Source organism: Miscanthus floridulus, chromosome 13, assembly GCF_019320115.1.
Source record: "Miscanthus floridulus cultivar M001 chromosome 13, ASM1932011v1, whole genome shotgun sequence".
NCBI classification, from domain to species: Eukaryota; Viridiplantae; Streptophyta; class Magnoliopsida; order Poales; family Poaceae; genus Miscanthus; species Miscanthus floridulus.
In genome coordinates this window covers 75,738,538-75,760,130 of record NC_089592.1, presented here as the reverse complement: position 1 = coordinate 75,760,130, position 21,593 = coordinate 75,738,538, and the positions used below count along the sequence as shown (strand labels likewise).

The 21,593-nt window shown below is 51.2% G+C and overlaps 2 protein-coding genes across 2 annotated transcripts; one reads left to right on the top strand and one right to left on the bottom strand.

Moving 5' to 3' along the window:
• Positions 1–514: 514 nt before the first annotated feature.
• Positions 515–3,401, bottom strand: LOC136500060 (patellin-2-like). Its single transcript, XM_066495490.1, has 5 exons — positions 3,327–3,401; positions 2,994–3,241; positions 2,151–2,564; positions 944–957; positions 515–753 (listed from the first exon to the last, which is right to left on the bottom strand). The coding sequence occupies exons 1-5, from the start codon at positions 3,399–3,401 to the stop codon at positions 515–517; spliced, it is 990 nt and encodes a 329-aa protein (XP_066351587.1).
• Positions 3,402–13,143: 9,742 nt separating this feature from the next.
• On the top strand, positions 13,144–13,467 carry LOC136500059 (uncharacterized mitochondrial protein AtMg00810-like). The gene has a single exon (XM_066495488.1). The coding sequence runs from the start codon at positions 13,144–13,146 to the stop codon at positions 13,465–13,467; it is 324 nt and encodes a 107-aa protein (XP_066351585.1).
• The last annotated feature ends 8,126 nt before the right edge of the window (positions 13,468–21,593 follow it).

Below are 21,593 nucleotides of genomic sequence, written 5' to 3'. Positions count from 1 at the left end.
ATTACGATAACACCATAAGGGAGACTCGGCTCTGCCTCTGCAGAGGTGCCCACTGCAGGGCTCAAACAAGACATGGCTCTACCTTGGTAGAATCGAGCCTCCCTCGGGGGCTAGAAGGGGGGACTCCCCCCTCAGTCCCACGGACCATTTTTAGTCGTTTTTTGAAAAAAATTCTACGCCAAACTCTCTAGCATGCTCTAAAAAATCGATTGTAAAAAACCTAAGGAACAAAAGACTGTCTCAGGGCCAAAAGGATGGCTGAGTCGCGAGACGGCCTACGCCTCCAGGCTACGGCACTCCCTCACCATGTTTTGCCCGAGGGGCAGCTTAGGCTCCGAGGAAGTTTTTTGCAAGAGATATGTTCAGAGACGAGACAGAGGGCAGAGGCTCGAAAGTACAATAAAAAATGATTAAGAAGCGTAGACGCATAAGTACTCTAGAAAGGCCTCAATGGCCACAAGCGTTACGGTACAATAATAATCCTAATTTATTTACATGGCCCCTTTGGCCTAGGTCAAGGCTCAGGGTTGCCAGCGTTGGCGGACGGCGTGGGAGGAACCACCTCCTCTTCAAACAGCTTGGCCAGCACCGTGCCGGGGCTCTCAGCCGCCTCCATCAGCTTCGTGACCTCCTCATTAGCCTCCTCGTCATCCTTAGCCAAGACGTAGCTGTCACTGATGGCCTCGAGGTCGACGCTGGCGTAGTGCGAGGAGATGACGGCCAGGGCACGCTTGATGCCCGCGTGCAGCGCCCCTCAGAGTCGCTCATGCACTTGGCCGCTCAACGTGATCAAGCGGCTCCTAAGGGAGCTGCCCGACTCGACCCCCTCAACCTCTAGGGCCTCGCAGACAGTACGGGTGGTGCTCTATAGCGCGTTGTGCTCCCTGATCTCGGCCTCGCGCACCGCCTGCACTACGACAGAGGCCTCAGCTGCCCGAGAGACCTCCTTCTCCAACCCTGCACCAAAACAAGTAGGATAGGGTTAAGTGCAAAAGAAAATAAGCCAAACAAGGGTGAAGCCCTACGGGACTCACCCTCAGCTTTCTCTTTCCAGCACTAGACCTCGACCCGAGAGGCCTCGACTTTCTCTTTTTAGCGCTGGACCTCGACCCGAGAGGCCTCGGCCGCCCTGGAAGCCTCTTTCTCTAGCTCTGCATCACACCAGGGAGTTAGGGGTTGAACACAAGAAAAACAAATAAAATAAGGGGAACAGGACTCACCCTCGACCTTTCCCTTCCAGACCAAAGCCTCGGTCTAGGCCTCGGCCACTTTGAGGGCCTTCGCCAAGGCACCTTTAGTCAGCAGGTGCGCACCCTACTCCGCACCCAGCTGCCTAGCCATGGCCTTGGCAGAGGCCATCGCTTCTTCAGCCTAGGACCTGAAGGTGTCCCGCTCATCGGCCACCTGGGTCAGCTCCTCCTCTAGCTCCTTGATCCACACCGCCAAAGGGGTGGCTTGCTCCCGAACCGTGGCCGCCTCGGCCTTCATATCAGCACAACGAAGGTGAAGGTCCTCCACCTCCGCGCTCCACGCCGACAGAAGCTCATTGGCTTTAGCGAGCAGGTCCTTCTACTGCCAGAGCTGATCCTAGACGTCCCTCTCCCGTCGGAGGAACAACAACTTCCCGAGGGACCAGGCCTCGAGCTCCTAGATAGGCAGAACAGGGGTCATGCACTGTGAGAAAACTCAGAAAAAGACGACTCCGCACGAGAAAAGAAGACGTGTACCTAGGCAACGCTAGGCAGATCATCAGCCATGACAGACAGTGTTGTCCGCAGCGACCGCTCCGCCAGACGGTAGTATTGCTTAGAAGAGCTCCAGCGCCCCCCTCGGCTGCGTCCTCGAGGGCGAATAGAGGCTCCCCCTCAGGGTCGTCCCGACTCCGCCACAAGACACATAGGTGATCCCACCTGGGGGGCTCGGGTTGTACCCGCACGAGGGCCGAGCTTCCCTCGCCAGAGGTCGGAGCTGGCTGCTCCACGGTGCTGGCCGCCTCGGCATCCACCACCTCCTTCCCCCAGGAAGTATCGTCGGAGGAGATTGAATGGACCTCCACTTCCTAGGCGCTCTCTTGCGATGGCGATGGGCCTTGGACCGGGGGCGGTATTGAAGCATGCCCCGCCTCTATCTCCACTTCCTAGACTGCTGACTTTGCCGCGCTCACGCCGGCCTCCACCACCTCGGCCTCAGTGGTCGCGGGGGCTCCGGTCCCCACCACCTCGGCCTCGGTGGTCCTGGGTGCCCTAGCCTCCATCGCCTTGGCCTCGGAAGTCCGGGGGGCCTTGGCCTCGCCCTCGGTGGCCTCGGCAACTAAGGGTGCCTCGGCCCCATCTGACTCATGGGCCTTGGCCTCGCGGGGCGTAGGCTCCTCCTCCTCCGCTTGCTTCGTGGCCACCTCGGTAGCCTCTCCCTGGGCAACCAGCTCCTTCGGGTCAGCCCTCGCCAATGCCGCGCCATGTTGTATGGCGGTTTGCACCTCCACCACCCATTGAGCGGTGGAGCTGGTGCTCACCTTGAGCGCCTTACGTGGCGCCAGGGCAGGCACTTCTGCCTGATGCTTTCGGCTGAAGGCAAAACACCGACAAGGTCAGCATACGACCAAGGAATGAATGGGAGATGCTGCCAACTCCACCGAAAAACACTCACCTCGAACGGGGACACAACCGCTTTGGCACTGCGTCCCTCCTCTACAGCGGCGGTGGCATGGCCTCCGTGTCCGCTGATGCCGGTCGGCCCTCGTCGGACTCCGGCACCCCCTCGACCCTCTGCTTGGGTAGTTGTGTTGCCCCCACCACCGCCTGCTCCACCTCTATCATCGAGCCCACCGGGCTGACGGCGCGCTTCCCTAACGCCTGTACCTTGGCCCCGGGGCAGGTGATCGCTGGCCCCAAGACGTCCTCTCCTCCTCCTCCTGGAAACGCCTGGCTGCTCGCCGATGCCCCGAGCGCTATCCCCCTAACATCAGGGAGATGGTCCAGGGGACCCTGCCCTACCTCGCTCTCGTCGCCATCGCTCGAGGAAGCCGAAATGACGATGACGGAGATGACTCCACCAGGAGACCATTGTGCCTCTGCTGCCGACGATGCTTCTCTAGCTCTTTGCACTCAAGGATCTTCCGCTTGCACTTTGCCTCCTCGGTGTCCTTCCACTTCTTCTGCACCTCGGCGTGCGCCCGGTTCACCGCCCGCTGCTCTGCGTCCTCAGGAACGGGCGGCAAAGAGGCTCGCACATCCCTCATCCCCTACAGGAACGGTGAACACAAATAAGGGAATAGGAAACGGTGAGGAATGAGGAGGCCTCGGGGGCCGCAACAGCGCGTGCCTTACCAGAGAGAGGTACCCCTGCGATGGGCGCATCGTGAATGGGGTCAGACCACTGCTCCTCAGCCACCCCTCCACCATCTCTCTCACCTAACATAGAATCTCCTCGTCGGAGAGGGCGACGGTGGACATCCGGACGCCCTCGATTGGCTCATCCGGTGTCATGTCGAATAGGCATCGCCACCAAGCCATCAGCGGCAGCACCCTTCGGTGGTGGAAGGCCACCACGACCACAGCCGCCGTAAGGCCATGGCTGCGTAGCCTCTCCAGCCCCTCCAGGAGCGGCTGCAGCTTGGGCTGGTCAACCACCGGGACGCCGTACCTCCACTTCTCCGGCTGGCTCTCCACGACCCGCCCAGTGTAGGGGGAAGTCCGTCGTCGTCGTTGCGGAGGTAGAACCAGCTGTTGTACCAGCGATGGTTGGACGACACGAGCTAGGCCGGGATGTAGAGGTGCTGCCGGTCTTGGCGCACTTGGAGAGTGCAGCCGTCGGCCCTCATCGCCTTCCTCGTGCCTGTCGGCTTGGTGGTATGCCCCACCCGGAAGAGGTGGAGCCATAGCTCCCAATGGAGGGCAATGCCCAGGTACCCCTCGCAGACGGAGATGAAGATGGCCGCCTGCGCGATGGAGTTGAGATTGAAGTTGTGGAGCTCCACGCCGTAGTGGTACAGGAGCGCCTGCATGAACCGGTCCGCCGGCAGGCCGAGACCGCACTCGTGAAAGGCCACGAAGCTCACGATGTTGCCATCGCACGGCCTTGGCTCTAGCTCGCCCCCCGGAGCAATCCACTCCGGCCTAGTGGGGTCAATAACTGGGCGAAGGAGGCCATCGTCGACGAGCGACTGCAGCGTCTCCGCCGACACATCGGACGGACCCCAAGGATCTGCCTGAAGGACAACAGCGCCGCCGCCATGGGTGCGGTGGAGAATGCGGCTACGGTGGTAAGGCTCGCTCTCTCTCCCCCTTCTCCCTTCTTCTCCCCGACGCTCTCTGTTCCTAGCGACGGCTCAAGGGCAGCAAAGGCAAATGCAGGCAAGGTAAGGAGGAGAAGGGCGAGGCTCGTCACGTATTTATGCAGGAAGGGGGCCAAATGGACGGGCGACAAAATCGGGGAAGTTTCCCTCAGATCTGGCACAGTTAATCCAAATCCGATTAAACCACCCATACGCCCACCTTTTCCTTATTAATCGCACGCATAGTAACATCCCATCCGCTGACATCGTGTCGCATCCAATCGTAGCAACGGCAGGCGCTGTTCTATCTCCTCGAGAAACCGCCTCAAAAGGCGCACCTGCCGTTGTCAGCCGATGGGAGAGGAATATCCCCCACCCGATTCCTTTTAGACGAAGGAACTGGGCACCGAGCCCGTTACGGTCTAGGGAGGGGTTCGAAGGCTATGCCCCCGAGGGTCTCGATAGCCACCCCAGGACAACAGAGTCAGGGACAACTATGGGTGAGCCCGTACATGGCCGAGGCCCAAGCAAGCGATTGCTTAGGATGCCCTAAGTCGTGTCCAAGACTAGCAGGGAGGTCTCTGAATGGGATCCCACCGTAGGGAGGCGCCGAGCCCCCGGGGCCCATCGAACGGCCCTGGGACCCACTAAAGAAGCTCTCTGGTACTTTTGGAGTGCGTCTCTGGACCACCAGCCGACCCCTATCGAATGGGGCACGGGCCTCCACTTGGACTTACCCGATAACTGCTCACCGGAGATGTCACTGCTCGCGCCCACCGAGGGTAGCATGGCATACCCCACCCCTCCTTCTAAACGAAAAGGATGCGTGAAAGTCGCACAAAAAAAGCTAGAGAAACCCCTAATCGCCCTCTCGCTCCGTGCGGAGGCTCGGGGGCTCTTCCTACAACTAAGACGAGACCCAGCGACCCAAACTCACACTCGAGGGCTCGGCAAACAAATCCTCCTTCCGAATGAAAAGGATGCGCGAGGGTCGCACAAAAAGCCAGGGAAACCCCTGATCGCCCTCTCGCTCTGTGCGGAGGCTCAGGGGCTCTTCCTGCAACCAAGCCGAGACCCAGCGACCCAAACTTGCACTCGAGGGCTTGGCAAATAAACCCTCCTTTCGAACGAAAAGGATGCGCGAGGGTCGCACAAAAAAGCCAGGAAAACCCCTGATCGCCCTCTCGCTCCGTGCGGAGGCTCGGGGGCTCTTCCTACAACCAAGCCAAGACCTAGCGACCCAAACTCGCACTCGAGGGCTCGGCAAACAACCCCTCCTTCTGAACGAAAAGGATGCCCGAGGATCGCACAAAAAAGCCAGGGAAACCCCTGATCGCCCTCTCGCTCCGTGCAGAGGCTTGGGGGGCTCTTCCTACAACCAAGCCGAGACCCAGTGACCCAAACTCGCACTCGAGGGCTCAACAAACAACCCCTCCTTCCGAATGAAAAGGATGTGCGAGGGTCGCACGAAAAAGATAGGGAGACTCCTGATCGCCCTCTCGCTCCATGCGGAGGCTCGGGGGCTCTTCCTACAACCAAGCCGAGACCCAGTGACCCAAACTCGCACTCGAGGGCTCGGCAAACAACCCCTCCTTCCAAACGAAAAGGATGCGCGAGGGTCACACGAAAAAGATAGGGAAACTCCGGATCGCCCTCTCACTCCGTGCGGAGGCTCGGGGGCTCTTCCTGTAACCAGGTCAAATACCAGCGACCCGAGCTCGCACTCGGAAGCTCGGAAAAAAGCGATAAAGGGCATCGAGCCCGTTACGGTCCAGGGGTTCGAAGGCTGGGCCCCCGAGGGTCTCGATAGCCGCCCCAGGACAACAGAGTCAGGGATGACTATGGGCGAACCCATACATGGCCGAGGCCCGATCAAGTGATCGCTCGAGATGCCCTAAGTCGTGTCCGAGACCAGCAGGGAGGTCTCCGAATGGGATCCCACCGAAGGGAGGCATCGAGCCCCCGGGGCCAATCGAATGGCCCTAGGACCCACTAGAGAAGCCCTCTGGTACTTTTGGAGTGCGTCTCTGGATCGCCAGCCGACCCTTATCGAATGGGGCACGGGCCTCCACTCGGACTTACCCGATAACAGCTCACCGGAGGCGTCACTGCTCGCACCCACCGAGGATAGCCTAGCATACTCCACCCCTCCTTCTGAACGAAAAGGATGCGTGAGGGCCGCACAAAAAAGACAGGGAAACTCCTGATCGCCCTCTTGCTCTGCGCAGAGGCTCGGGGGCTCTTTCTGCAACCAAGCCGAGACCTAGCGACCCGAACTTGCCCTCATGGGCTCGGCAAACGCAATAAAACCCCTCGCACGACATGAGAAAAGCCTCTAGAGGAATAAATCCACTCCTCCAGGGCTTCGGGGGCTACACCCGGCGGGTGCGCTCGTGCGCACCCACCGAGGCCTCGAGTACGAAACGTCATCCCGCCAGGAGCTGCCGCGAGCCAAGTCTCGTCAAAACCTCAGGGAGAGCGCTCACACTCTCCCTGAGGCTCGGGGGGCTACTGTCGGGTACCATAAAAAGGGGTCCCCTAAGCAAAAACCGAAAAATTGCTTAGACCCTGTCAAAATCAAAGCCAAGAGACAACTACTGGCTAACCCCCACCTTGTCCAAGGCTACCGATTCTCCGTCTCGCTCGAGGCCAGGCACGTAAGGCCTCGGACGAGTTACCGATTCTCTGTCTCGCTCGAGGCCACGCATGTAAGGCCTCGGACGGGAAACCGATTCTCCGTCTCGCTCGAGGCCTCGCACGTAAGGCCTCGGACGAGGTGCCGATTCTCCGCGTCGCTCGAGGCCGGCTCGGCAACAACCCCGTCGCCTCCGCCTCGACCGACTTCCCTGACAGAACGTCACGTCCAACTAATACGACCAACCACTCCCACGACGTCAGTCGGACGACGGCTCGACACAGCAGAACGACTGACGAAATGGGAGTCGCATCAACACCATGCCGTCTGGGACGGGACGGGGCAGGGGTTACCGGCCGCTGTGCTCGGTACTGTGCCCACGACTGACGCCCGCACTGCACTGTCCTACCTAACCCCTGCTCCAAGAACAATGCGGCGTGGGGAGTCAAGTCCAGGTCACTGTAGCCTCGGAATCAGTGTACAGGACCAACTGCTCCCTCCGAGCTTCGGCAATCCACTTCAGGGTCTCGGCAGCCTCGGGATTCGCGCCTGCCGAGCCCCCCACGATGGCTCGACCTCGGCACCAACTGAGCCTCGGCTCTTTACACTGTCAACACACAGCGACCGGCACGACGTCTGCCATGCCCTGCGTCAAGCTATCACTGGAGCTCCCACGTCGCATAGGATCGGGTGTGACCGGCGCGTTGCTCCAGTGCATCAAGGACAAAGACCGCTCCGTCGACCATGCCGCCATAGTGACAAGCTACAGGGCTCGGAAACGTCACCTCCGCTCACAGGACGTCGCGTAGCGAACACATGTATCACCCCTGTCCCCCCTTCAATTATAAAAGGGAGAGACCGGGCGTTTCTAGACACGCACAGACAGGCGGGGAAAAACACAGACAAACATTCACGAGACACATAGAGGTAGACAGACGAGCACGCGAGCTCACGGGTTCACGAACTCACGCATAGACGCTCGGACGAACACACGCTCAACACTCTGTGATCTGCACGCTTCCCCGCTGCCTGAGATCAATATCTCAAGTAACCCACACCGCTCCATGCAGAGACCTGGGACCAGCTCCCTCTCTCGCCCTGCTTGTAAACCCCTACCACAAGCACCTCGGTGCAAGGAATACAAGATCGATCTCCCAGACTGGACGTTGGGCATCCATCGCCTGAACCAGTATAAACCTTGTGTCTCTTTGCATCACCATCCGAGACTAGGGGCACGCAGTATATTTTTACTAGTTGGTTGAGGGCCCGCCGGTCCAAAACACCGACAGAACCGAACTAACCGAGAACTGAAATTTTGGTTCCTTGTTCGGTTCTCAGTTCTTAGGAACCGAACTTTGTTCGGTTAAATCGGTTCCTCCCCTCGGTTAACCGAAATCGATGGGAGGGACTTATAAATCGGTACCAAGAGATCAGTAATTGGGTTGTGAACTTGTGATTTGTGAATGTGTTGATGTGTTGGTTGTGGTTATGTGGTTGTGACTTATTGATTTGCATATGTTGCCATATCATTTATGCCAGCCAAAATGCTGCTAAATTTTTCTAATGTAACATGTTCAATAATTGGTCGGTTAGTTCGGTTGAAACCGAGAACTAAATCGAACTAACCGAAATCAAATTTGATTGGTACCGAGTTTTTTAAAGAACCGATCAGTATCAGGTTTCCGAATAACCGAACTTCCTCAAAAAAAATCGAAGAACTGATCGGAATGCCCAGGCCTGAGGACGCCTCCGACGGAAGGCTGCGGCGTTGGACCCGGCGGAGATGCGTCCGCGTCCGCGTCGTGAGGAGCGGTGAGTGAGAGAAAGGATTCTGGAAAGGTGACAGAAACAGCCACTGCCGCACCGAGTGAGCCGGGCCCTGGAAAAACGAAGATCGATTTCGTTTCCTCAGATGCAGGCTCTGACGTGCTTTAAGCACCCATGTCCCGTCCAGGGCATCAAACAAGAGAAGTCGTAGCCCATCAACGTGTCCTGAGCCTCCGTTCAGGCAAACAAACACGCCCCATAAGGTTGGGAGAGGATTCATAAACAGGAGAGCCCTAGCTTATACTTCCGTATTTATATAATAGTTTTTTTTCTAACAGCTCCTAAATTTATATAATAGTCTCATACTTGAATATTTATGCACGGATATGTGTTGTGAATCCACGATAAGTTCTCACGATGTCTCCATTGGTCCATCTAATTTTTTCCATATATATAATCCCTCATGGTGTCTCATGAGTGATCCATCAGGAGTTCACGGCCAAGATCCTTGACTCATAAGTTGATTCCAAACTTGACGCCTAGACTCCTGTGTCAATTTGTTTTCAATCATATGGTACTCGGTTCATTCTAACTTTGGGCTATCTCTGAAATTGGGCTCAAGCTAGGCGGTCACACTTAGGAATATGATTAACACTCTGACTTGGAAATTGAAATGAGTTGGTCATAGGTTCATGACAAATATACTGAGTGTTTGTTGGGTGCACTCGATTCACCTCAACCCATACTTGTTGAGGTGGATTGGGTGTAAGTTAGTTTAATTTCCACTCCAATCTATCCGATACATGTCAATTGAGGTGTAAGTTTAATTTTCATCTCAATCCACTTAATACATGTCAATTGAGGTGGATATGAGTACAACCAAATAAGCCCTGATCCGTATGTTTAATTTCTCCAAAGGTGGAATTATTTTTTTCTTTTTTGAAAAAGAGGTGGGAAGTTATGCATTCTCCATTAAAAACTTGATTACCAGTACAACACATTGGACATTAGTGAATAATCTATGTGATGATTGTATCTTAGATTAAGCTTGCTATCTTTATCAAAGAATAGGCATGGGTTGGAGGAAGCTTCCTGGCGTGGAACATGGACTATTACTCATTCAATTAAAACATTTCCAGACGCAATAATATATATATATATATATATATATATATATATATATATATATGTATATATATATATATATATATATATATATATATATATATATATGTATATATATATATGGATCCTCATGGTTCAGTGTCACTTTCCTGGTCGTTAAAACAAAACATTCTCATCAATGTCAGTCTGTCAGACCATCAGCAAACATCCCGCGCGTGTTCGGCTGGGGCTGGCTGGCTGCCTGGGCTAGCCAGCCCCCTCACATGGACACTGTTCTAATGAACCAGCCAGTAGTACTTCTCTCTCACGTAAACGAACCAGCAACGATACGAACCAGTCAACCGAACAGGCTCCCGAAGTCCATTATTTTTTAGTATATTATATCTATAAAAGAAAACCCTGTGCACACCAGTTCCAGAGATATCAGGAAAACAAAATGAAAACGAGGCAAACCAGCAAACATCACCGCAATTAATACTAACATATACTGCATATACATGACACCGACTTGGTACTGTACATTGCGTTTCAGGTTACTAATCTAGTAATCTGAATGAACAAATTGAAGCCTTATTCTGTGTCCCAGTTTTTTTAGGAGAGAGACGTGACCCTTTCCTTTTAGATGTGCCAAGAATTGGCACTGTGCAAGAAGCCTTTGCTTGCTTAGGCACTAAACAAAGGACGCTGAGCGCTCGGCTGGAAAATTAAGCCTTCAGATCTGCGTAAAGTAAAGCTTAAAAGCATCATCATCATCCCCAAGCAATGGCACTGTTGGGGTGTCTGGTTATTTTTAATCCCTGTCCTTGATTTCCAGCTCACAAAGGCTGAGTGCATCTAACATGTCTGCTCAGATGGGAGATGGATCGAGTAGAAAGGCCGCAACGCACGCGCAGGAGATCAAGATGCATGCGAGTGAGCGATGAGGATTTAATTTCTCCTGCCTCCTCAGCTTGAGTCCACAAATGTTTTCTGAAAACAACTCAGGCTAGCTCTCGCTGGCCTGGTTCTGAATTTACTGCATTTGAGCTGAATTCTAACATTCCAGCTGAACGGAGCTTCAGTTCATTCTTCGGTCAGTTAACATTTTAGTTGAACGATACTTTAGCTTGCATTTGGTCGGAGTATGCATGCATCAGGTATTGTGTCACTGGCAAGTGGCAACTGGCATGCATGGATGCCAACTCGTGGGTCACCTTGTACCAGCAACCAGCACTGTTAAGCAGTAAGCATTGTTGTTAGCGAGTGTGGTTATGCATGGCTGTGGCCCTGTTGCCTGTTGGTATGGTATAGCAAAGATTCCAGGGCATTATGACTCGTGGATGGTACTCCACATGCCATGATGCCACGAACGGCAGGACTGTTCTTGACACTGCACGGCCGACGCCATTGCTGCTGCTCTGCTCGTACACACAGTGCAGGTGCAGTGGCAGCTGCGCAGCCGAAACCATCCATGCACTTGCTTGTATGGCAGCCGTGGGGTTTGAAACTGGAGACCTGCCCAACCCAACCGAACCCAACTGCTGTTTCTACTGGCTCCCAAGGACGGACAATCATGCCTCGCATTCTTTGCCCTCGCCATGTGCCGCTATCCATCCATGATCCATGTATGCTGGACAAGCAGCTCTGCTCGACCCATCATTATCCGTTAATGATTCACAGTTGGCAGGATGCTGCAAGTACTATCTGTTACATAATCTACTGATTCCCCTTATGAACACACAGTAAGGAAAGACGGCGCCGAAAAGTCTCCCTGCTGTGACACTGTAGCCGTTGTAGAGGCAGGCGTCGAACGGCTCACCTGCCGGACTATAGCCACATGCAGGGACAGGCGCAGAAATCAGTCCTACTGTGTTATCTAGTCACTGTTACAGCAGGCAGCTGTACTAGACTAGATGAATAGAGTTGTATATACAGTTTGCCACTGCAACTCAATAAAGAGAGTTTAGTTTTACCATCTCCTATACAGGGCTCCGACCAACGCTGGTGCTTGTACTGTGTGTATGCTCTGTTCTCCCTCTTCTTCTAACTCGAGCCATAGTGTGTGGTCGGACAACCTCTGTCGTGCTCGGCCGTGCTCGGCAAGACTGGTGAGTGGTTGACTCACCTGAACCGGTGATCCTGTGGGCAGCTCGCCTATGTGCTTGATGTGGGGTAGCCCTCGGACCATCTTCTCCAGCCGACCAAGCGCGTCGAAGCTGAGATGTCTGAACCGGGAGGGATGCCGAGTACGTAGGGAGGAGTGCCGAGCACTTCTGGAGGGATGCCGGGCACGCCAGGAGTGACGCCGGGAGGTTCTGCAGTGGTGGCGACCACTCCAGGACAGGTGCCGAGCACTCCCGTAGCGGAGCCAAGAGGTCTTGCAGTAGTGCCGACCACTCCAAGACTGAGGCTGAGCACTCCTACAGTGGTGCCGAGCACTGCAGGAGTAGTGACGAGCTATCCAAAAGTAGTGCCGAGCACTACAACCAGGGTACCGAGCACTCCAGGTGCTGTGCCGAGCACTCAGGCGGAACAAGGAACTCCATCAACACTGATTGAGTTCACCTCACCTCCAAGTGACATCACTGAGTTCGTGGAAGCCTTCCACGAAGGTGAGGAGGTGCGGTTCCGCAGACTGGACAACATCGTCGGTGGCACAGGGCCCTCAGGCCTGGCTGGTCGGCTGCTCAATAATCAAGAGCTGATGCTCGTCAGTGCAGAGGAACCACCCACGTTCGCACTGGCCGAGCATGATGGAAACTAGCGACGGCGATGCTGGAGGAGATGAAGACGATCGAGGAAAACGAGACATGGTAGCTCGTCGATCCACCTCCAGGATGTCGTCCGATCAGCCTGAAGTGGGTGTACAAGGTCAAGCGGGACGAGCTCGACGCCATTGTCAAGCACAAGGCGCGCCTCGTCGCCCGAGGCTTTGTTCAGCGCGAGGGCATCGACTTCGAGGAAGTCTTTGTGCCAGTAGCGCGCATGGAGTCCGTTCGTTTGCTACTGCCTTGGTAGCAGTAAAGGACTGGCGCGTCCATCACTTGGACGTTAATCGGCCTTCCTCAACGGTAAGCTAACGGAGACGGTTTTCGTCAGACAACCTCCAGGTTTCACCATCAAGGGAGAGGAGCACATAGTGCTCCGACTGCGCAAGGCGCTCTACGGGCTGCGGCAGGCCCCACGAGCATGGAACACCAAGCTTGACGTCACGCTGGGCGAGCTTGGGTTTTAGCGGTGCGCAACCGAGCACGCGCTCTACACGCGGCGATGGGGGAAGGAGAAGCTCGTCGTCGGCGTGTATGTGGACGACTTGATCATCACCGATGCGCGCACGGAGGACATCAACAACTTCAAACGCGAGATGGCGGCTCGTTTTCGAATGAATGATCTCGGCGCACTCTCCTACTCCCTCGACATCGAGGTGAGGCGAGGGAAGAAGGAACTCACGCTCGATCAGAGCGCGTATGCCTCGAAGCTATTAGAGCGGAGCGACATGGCTGAGTGCAAGCCATGCGTGACTCCAATGGAGAAGTGGCTGAAGTTGACGAAAGCCAGCACCGCGGTGAAGGTGGATGCAACACTCTACCGGAGCATTGTCGACAGTCTACGCTACCTAGTCCACACGAGGCCGGACATTGCGTTCGTCGTGGGCTACGTCAGTCGCTTCATGAAGGATCCCAGATAGGATCACTGAGCTGCGGTGAAGCGGCTACTGCGCTACGTCAAAGGGACGGTGGATTAGGGGATCATCTTTCTCAAGACCGGCGAGAGTAGGCTGCAGCTCACTGTGTTCAGCGATGCAGACATGGCGGGCAGTGGCGGATGCACGATGCGGGATAAGGGGGGGCTAAAATAATGGAGATGTTGATTTGCATGAAGATTTAATGGTGAAATCAAGCTTTTGCTACGGTGATTAGGCTTGAAATCAAGAAATTAGGGGGGGGGCTGGAGCCCCCCCAGTGGATCCGCCGCTGATGGCGGGGGACATTGACGGACGACGGAGCACCTCTGGCGTGCTCGTCTTCCTCGGGTCGGCTCTAATTTCATGGTTGTCGCTGAAACAGAAGGTGGTTGCGCTATCTACGTGCGAGGCAGAGTACGTAGCGGCGGTCACAGCGGCGTGCCAAGTTGTGTGGCTGCGCTGGCTGCTGGACGAGCTGACCGGTGTGGAAGCTCACCCACCAGCACTGATGGTAGACAACCAGCTCGCCATCGCCCTCGCAAAGTATCCGGTTCTGCACGACCGAAGTAAACACATCGACGTGAAGTTCGACTTCCTTAGGGACTGTGTCGATCGAGGGCAGATCGTCATCGAGTTCGTCGAAACTGGTCGGCAACTCACGGACGTCCTCAACAAGCCGCTCAGACGTCTTCGACTCGCGGAGCTGAAGGAGATGATCGACATGGAGGGGTACAAGGGATAGCAGTAGGATTAGGGGAAAAATTGTTAGATAATCTACTGATTTTCTGTGTGAACACATAGCAAGGGAAGACGACGCCGAAAAGGCTTTCTGCTGTGGTACTGTAGCCGCTGTAGAGGCAGGCGCCGAACGGCTCACCTACCGGACTGTAGCCACATGCAGAGACAGACGCAGAAGTCAGTCCTACTGTGTTATCTAGTCACTGTTACAGCAGGACAGTTGTACTAGGACTAGATGGATAGAGTTGTATATATAGTTTGTCACTGTAACTCAATAAAGATAGTTCAATTTTGTCATCTCCTATACAGGGCTCCGACCAACGCTGATGCTTGTACTGTGTGTTTATGCTCTGTTCTTCCTCTTCTTCTACCTCGAGGCATAGTGTGCATGGTCGGACAACCTCTGTCGTACTCGATCGTGGTTGGCAAGACTGGTGAGTGGTCGACTCACCTGAGCAGGTGATCCTGGGCTAACACTATCATCATCGTGAATCACAAACATTTCCTAAGCAACATCTATCATGTAGTGTGTACAATCAATCATTGGAGAACGAAGCTAGTACCGATATGGAAATGCAATAGAGAGACGAGAAAAAATAGAGATAAAAGAAACTTTGGTCTCAGGAGGAATGAAGGGAGAGGACTATAGATGCTTGCTGCGCCAGTGTCGGTGACGCTGTTTTTGCCGGCGTTTCAATGGACTCTGCCGTAGCATGCAGCCGGTAGAGACTGCCCGGCACGTCAGGGCAGGAGGAGCCATATCGACAACCCTTTCATGGTTTAATTTGTTGGCCATGTCTCTTTGACCTTTCGCTCCTCCGATCCCCATCCAACATTAATCATATAGGTGGATCGGACACCGGCACGATCCTGATCACACGATGTGCGTGCTAGCTTGTTCTAAGCCTTTGCTTAGAAGTTTCTCTGCCAATTATGTCTGATATAATCTAGTGGCATCGTCAGATTGCACAAAGGTTCTAGTTAGCTGAAGACGTTAATTGAATTCTTTAAGGAGCACGAGTGCAATAATTTTTGAAAAAGAAACGTTATTCAAAGATCATGGATAGTTTTGGTGGTAAAAAAGTAACCGGTTCTTGCTGAGGTAGCTTATGTATGTATATATATGTTGATTCGTTCAGTGCTGTGTGCGCTACATATATATCATATATATGAGCATATGTATATATATTGCTGTATGTCTGCTTCAGAACCCAGATGTCAGAAAGCAACTGCTAGCATAGGAACATCTCAATTGCCAGTCGGTGGGCAATGGAGTTTTGACTCAGATATATAAGTGCTTCTTTTTTCGTTCTACAAAGGAAAAAATTGGAAATTGTAGAAAGGTTCAACGACGCAGTTAGGTAAAACTGGTGCCTAGTCGCTCAAAGGAGCAGGAGATGATGGTGAACTTTGCAGATTAGTAGGAAGGAAAAAGAAGAGCTGTATATATATAGTATATATCTCTTGTCTGAAGCTCTGAATTATTGAACGAATACATGTCCCTGGTGCTAACAAAAACGTGCATGGACCCATCTCGTCGGGCGGCGCCAACTGCCAGGTGACTGAGAAGCTTGGCGGCACACACACTAGCTAGTGCGGGCCGCACAAACAAACACCATCATTTCGTCTGAACCCTGAATTTTTATGAAGTATGAACACGGGTTTACGGTACATATGGTTTGCAGAGATTTCGTCTTCAGCATTTCTGATGAAACGGCGGCTGATGTGTATGGTACCAACCTCGTGATGCACCGGCCTTTTGCTCTGCGTATGGTTTATCTGCAGTGCAGAGGGTACGGTGAGCCGTCTTTGGCAGACATCTGACAGTCGGTGCCAGGTCGGATTCGTACGTAGTACTAGGTTCTTTCTCCCCTTTCGCTTTAATTTGTGATTAGAGGCGTGATAACAGAGGAAGAGATCGATTTCATCAGACGTTGAGCCGATCTGTCGGCCTGTTCGGCAGGCCGTAAACGATCGTCGATTATTTACTGCTGGCTAATTTGGTCCACGATCGTATACGAGCAAACGAACAGGCTGTATGTGGATCACCGCGTCAGACTCAGACGTGGCATTTTCTCAGTCTGTGTAACAGCTCCAGCCATGTGGCGAGCAAACGCTTCACTCTCCTGTACATTGTTTTTTTAGGGAGAGAGAGGATGTCCTGTAAATACTCCTACATGATACCGACTTGGTACTGTACATTGCGTTTCAGGTTACTAATCTAGTAATCTGAATGAACAAATTGAAGCCTTATTCTGCGTCCCAGTTTTTTTAGGAGAGATAAATGACCCTTTCCTTTAAGATGTGCCCAGAATTGGCACTGTGCAAAAAGCCTTTGCTTGTTTAGGCACTAAACAAAGGACGCTGATCGCACGGCACTAAACAAAGGAGCTGAGTATTGATGTAGGCCTGGATGCCCTGGGCGATCAAGTGTCAGCCTGTTCGGGAGGCCGTAAACGATCGTAGATTATTTACTGCTGACTGATTTGGTGTGAGAGAAAAATACTATTTCTAACTAAAAATTTACGATCGTTTACGAGCAAGCGAACAGACCTCCGGACCACGATGGTGATGACTCGAATGCAATCGGCCCAATTAAGTCCTTGGGCCTTCAGCCTACCTAACTATTTTTTAACCGGAGCCAGGGCCGGGCCGAGCGTGTGTTCGTCTCGAGCCCACCAACAAAGAAGGACCTATTAGAGCGGCCAGTGAATAGCCCACTGGGAGGGGCATTGGTGTTCAACCGTCACAGATACGCCCAAGCGTGGTCTGCTCACTTCAGACCGGCCCATCTAGTTTACATGGATACATGCTGCGTATCCACTGTTCCAGTTTCCACTGTTCCTCACTGACACGACACACCATGACACCATCAAATAGAGTAGTAGACAGTATCAAAAGAGAGAGAAAAGAGTAGTAGACGTAGGTATGTCCGGATCGGGTGCACACTAAACAATCAATACATAAATAAATATATATTAATATATAGCAGCATGAAATGACGATGCGTATATACCTCCCCTTTTATTTTCGGATCTGCTAGCGCTCGGACGTCCAATCCGGGTGCTAGAGTCCGGACGTCGGGACCTTCATACCACACCTCGTCCTTTCCGCATGGAATCACGCCCGCCCGTCCACCCGCACGCAACAGAAATAGCCATCGGAACCGCCCTTCCTCCGCTCCCCGAGCATGAACCTACCCCCCAACACGCACGGAACTCGCCCCCCCAACCTCGCTTGCCCCCCGCGCACGGAACGGATCGAATAGAATGGGTTTCCCATCCGCCCCCAACGCACTCTCATCAGAAAATTGTTTGCAACATCAAACAAAGAGTAATGCGAGGTGAAACATCAGAACAAGTCTACTGCAACATCGAAACAAGAGCGGCTGCAACAACACAACAAACACTACCCCAGATCATGACAATACTGCCAGTTCAAAACACCCCATCACTGTCGGATTTTGAACCGGCACAACCATATCGGCAGTGATGAGGGTTAGCTATCACTGTCGGTTCCCACAAACCGACAGTGTTCTTCAACTTTACTGCCGATTCTTTACTAAAACCGGCAGAATTCAGATCCACCAACACTGCCGGTTCATGAGACCACCCGGCAGTGTAACCACGAACATCACTGTCGATTTCTGATTCAACCGGCAGTGTTATCGTAAGAATCACTACCGGTTGTGACAAGAACCGGCAGTGATAGCTAATCCAACGCTACCGGTTTGGTGTCAGTCGGCAGTGCCATCATGACCATCACTAGCGGTTTGTTGCTAACCGGCAGTGATGGTTACGACAACACTACCGGTTTGCTGCTAACCGGCAGTGATGCCCCGTTCGTATTTTATTGTTTTATACTTTATTTTAATTTATATTTTTCGTGGAATCGGGTTTCGCTTTATATACGCTACGTAGACGACAGATCCATCAATATTAAACATTACAAATGTTACGGTTATATATTCTTATCAAGATCTCGATCCCTCAAAATAAAAAAGAAATGTTCTCTGACTTCACGGATTGTGTAATGCTTCTCGGACTTCTTACAATAATCTAGCGAGCCGCTCTGGGCCATACTGGTCCTTGAACTTCATGGATTGTGCGATGGAAAATACTCCATCTTTTTCTAATACCTTGGCTAAGATGAATTTTGCCAGCTCCGATTGTAGTATGACGATCTCCATGTCTGACAGCCTTTTGTGGTTATATTTCTTGCGCTGTCGTTCAAAAAAGATGATATCCAAAGAGAAATCAGTAAATCATTTTGTTGAATTATTAACAGACATAAATGAAATGGGGATTATACACACCAACTTATCTGCTTCTTCTGATTTCCCACCGATGTAGCGAAGCATTGTCCACATTACATAAAACCTGTATTCATTGTTTTCCGCCGGCTGTTTTAGGTACGTCCCCTCCATTTCGACAACCTTGAATGGGACCTGTGTCCCACCGATATGTCTTCTTTGGACACTGTGCAACATTAAAAGGAGAAACATTAAAAAGCGGTATATGTGATTACAAAATAATATGTTATTAGGATCGCTTACTAATTCAGCACCGCCACCAGTGCATCCAGATGATGAAATAGTTTTTTCTTTGAGTCCCACACCTCGATCAGATTTTTGGCAAGATTGACACAAATAAAGACGAAATGGTTGCTGCAATCACAGAATCCTAATTATCGAATAATCTTTATGAAAAAAGAAACATAAAATTAAAAGTCGAGAACATATACTCGCAGTTGTAGGCTAGAAGTACGTGGGTTTTGTTCTTCATCTTGAATTCATCAAAAACAGCAATCAATCTCACTTTCAAGTCTTCCATGTCACATCCATGGAGGCCTAAACATATCTTCTCATTGACTCGCAAGGGGTTCAAGAAGCCTATGTTATCCCATTTACTTTTTAGTATGCAAAATTTTGTTATACACCTACATAAAATCATGGAAAGTGCTCAAAAGTTAACAATCTGTGTCTCGAGAGAGTAGTTAATTGTAATATCGTGCCCTAGGGATAAGCATCACTGTCAGTTTTGTCTCATCACTGCTGTTTTTTTTTCAAACCGACAGTGATGTTTATATATATTAAAAAAATTCTTTTACATACTAAATAAATAGAAGCATGTGTATTCCTATGTCGAAATGGCTTTAAATTTTTTTGGCAAGCATGTACACTCAAATTAAGACCCCACACATGATCTTAGATTTTTCTGATCAGTTTTTTTATTTATTATATTTTTCTGTGTGCTGAATGAGACAAAAGAGGGTGAATTTCATCTTGGACCCATTAGATTTTTTTCATCGACCTCCACAAAATTCTTATCCCTAAGGCACATTAGAGCCTATGTAAAAGTTTGTCACCATTCTGGATTTTTTTGTGGGTAGACTCTGTTCACCCTATAATTAAACGGTGTCGTTGTGCGGAAATTCAATTCACAGGTACGCCCTAAAAACAGTTATGGGTGGTAATCTGCAATAAGTTGCTTGTATCTCAGCCATGTGTTGCTACTGTGAAAAATAAAATAACAACCAGGCATCACACACATTAATTAGTTGGCAATTTGGCATATGACGATATAGTATGAAGCTGCATATAGTAAAATTAAAGGTCCCATATCGCTCTACCTTCTAAGAAACTAAGCAAGATTACTTCAACATATTTTTGATGCGTTCCATTTGTTATGTAGAGTTAGATACCAGGTGTTTGCCTTTTCTTTCCTATTTTTCTCAAAAGAAATCAAGTTAGATAACAACTGTTTGCTTTCTTAAAAAGAATTAAGAAAGTTAATTAGATGTGCCAACTGTTGATAACCATGCATGCATGAGAACAAAAGGTGTTGTGCACACAGCACTTGTTTTCAGTTTGTGTGTGCAATTAAAATTAAGTATATATATACTTGGGCTAGAAATCTCTTCCTTTATCTTAAAAAGAAAAAAGAAATGCTCATATATGATGGCTAGCAAGGAACATTTTTTCCTTGAGAAAGAAAAATATCTACAGACTAATCTAGGTAGGTAGCTTGCTACAGATCAGCAACGAATCATGATCTTCCAGAATAGCTAGCGACTCGGTCGGTAGCATGGCAATGGCATAGGAGGACAAGAAAGGACTGATAAAAAGCATGAAATGACACTCCTTGGCTTTTGCACAAAGACGGTGGGGCATTTCGTCAAACACAAAGATGGCAGTGAGCCACACACTCACCGTGGGGGGTGGGAAAGCAGTTGTTCGTGCGCTCCTGAAGGCCTCGGTGATGGGAGTGCAGGCTTGGAGGAGGAGGGGCACGACCGGCGTCATGGACAAGGAACGAGGGCACGGATGGCGCGGTGCTCCGACGTGGGGCAGTCGACGGCATGGGGCGATGCACGGGCGTCGGCGTTGAAGAAGAGGAGCGCGGGGCGCGGTGGATGGGTGCGTGGGGAATGGTGGTGCCTATCAGCGTGGGGTGGTGCTCTGGCGACGTGGGAGGAGGAGTTGGCACGGGGTTGAAATGAATTTGAAAGATTTCAACCCATGCCTTGCTATATACCAATGAGGTTCATCACTGTCGGTTCTACTAATAAACCGACAGTGATGAGGAACCATCACTATTGGGCCATTCCTCAAACCAGCAGTGATGGGGGTATATCAGTTAGGGGTTAAGTAGTATAACTTTTCCCTTCCTTTCAAATTCCTCCGACTGCCTTAATGATTAAGACTTTACAACTTAGCCCCCGAGACCCATGTTCGAGTCCCAGGCAGCCCATATTTTTTATTTTAATTTTATAAATTATTAAATAACTTTAGAAAATTGTTCATCAATGCCGGTTGTAAGTCTAAACCGACAGTGATGAGGAAATATCACTGCCGGGTTAATCCTCAAACCGACAGTGATGTGGGTGTGGCAGTTTGGGGTTAAGTAGGATAACTTTTCCATTTCTTTCGAATACCTTCGACTAGCTCAACGGTTAAGACCCCGCAACTTAGCCCCCAAGACCCGTGTTCGAAACCCGGACAACCCAATTTTTTTGGTTTAATATTATAATTTATTAAGCGGTCCAAAGGTCAAAAAGAAAAAATAAATTAGCCTTAGCAGACATCCGAGACCTGAGTTTTAACCCGAGGGCTGTCACAATTTTTTTAATTTTTTATATATCACTGCCGGTTTTTAAAATAAACCGATAGTGATAACCAGCATCACTGTCGGTTTCGTCTCATCACTGCCGGTTTTTCAAACCGACGGTGATGTTTATATATATTAAAAAAATTCTTTTATATACTGAATAAATAGAAGCATGTGTATTCCTATGTTGAAATGGCTTGAAATTTTTTTGGCAAGCATATACACCCAAATTAAGACCCCACACAGGATCTTAGGTTTTTTTGATTAGTTTTTTTATTTATT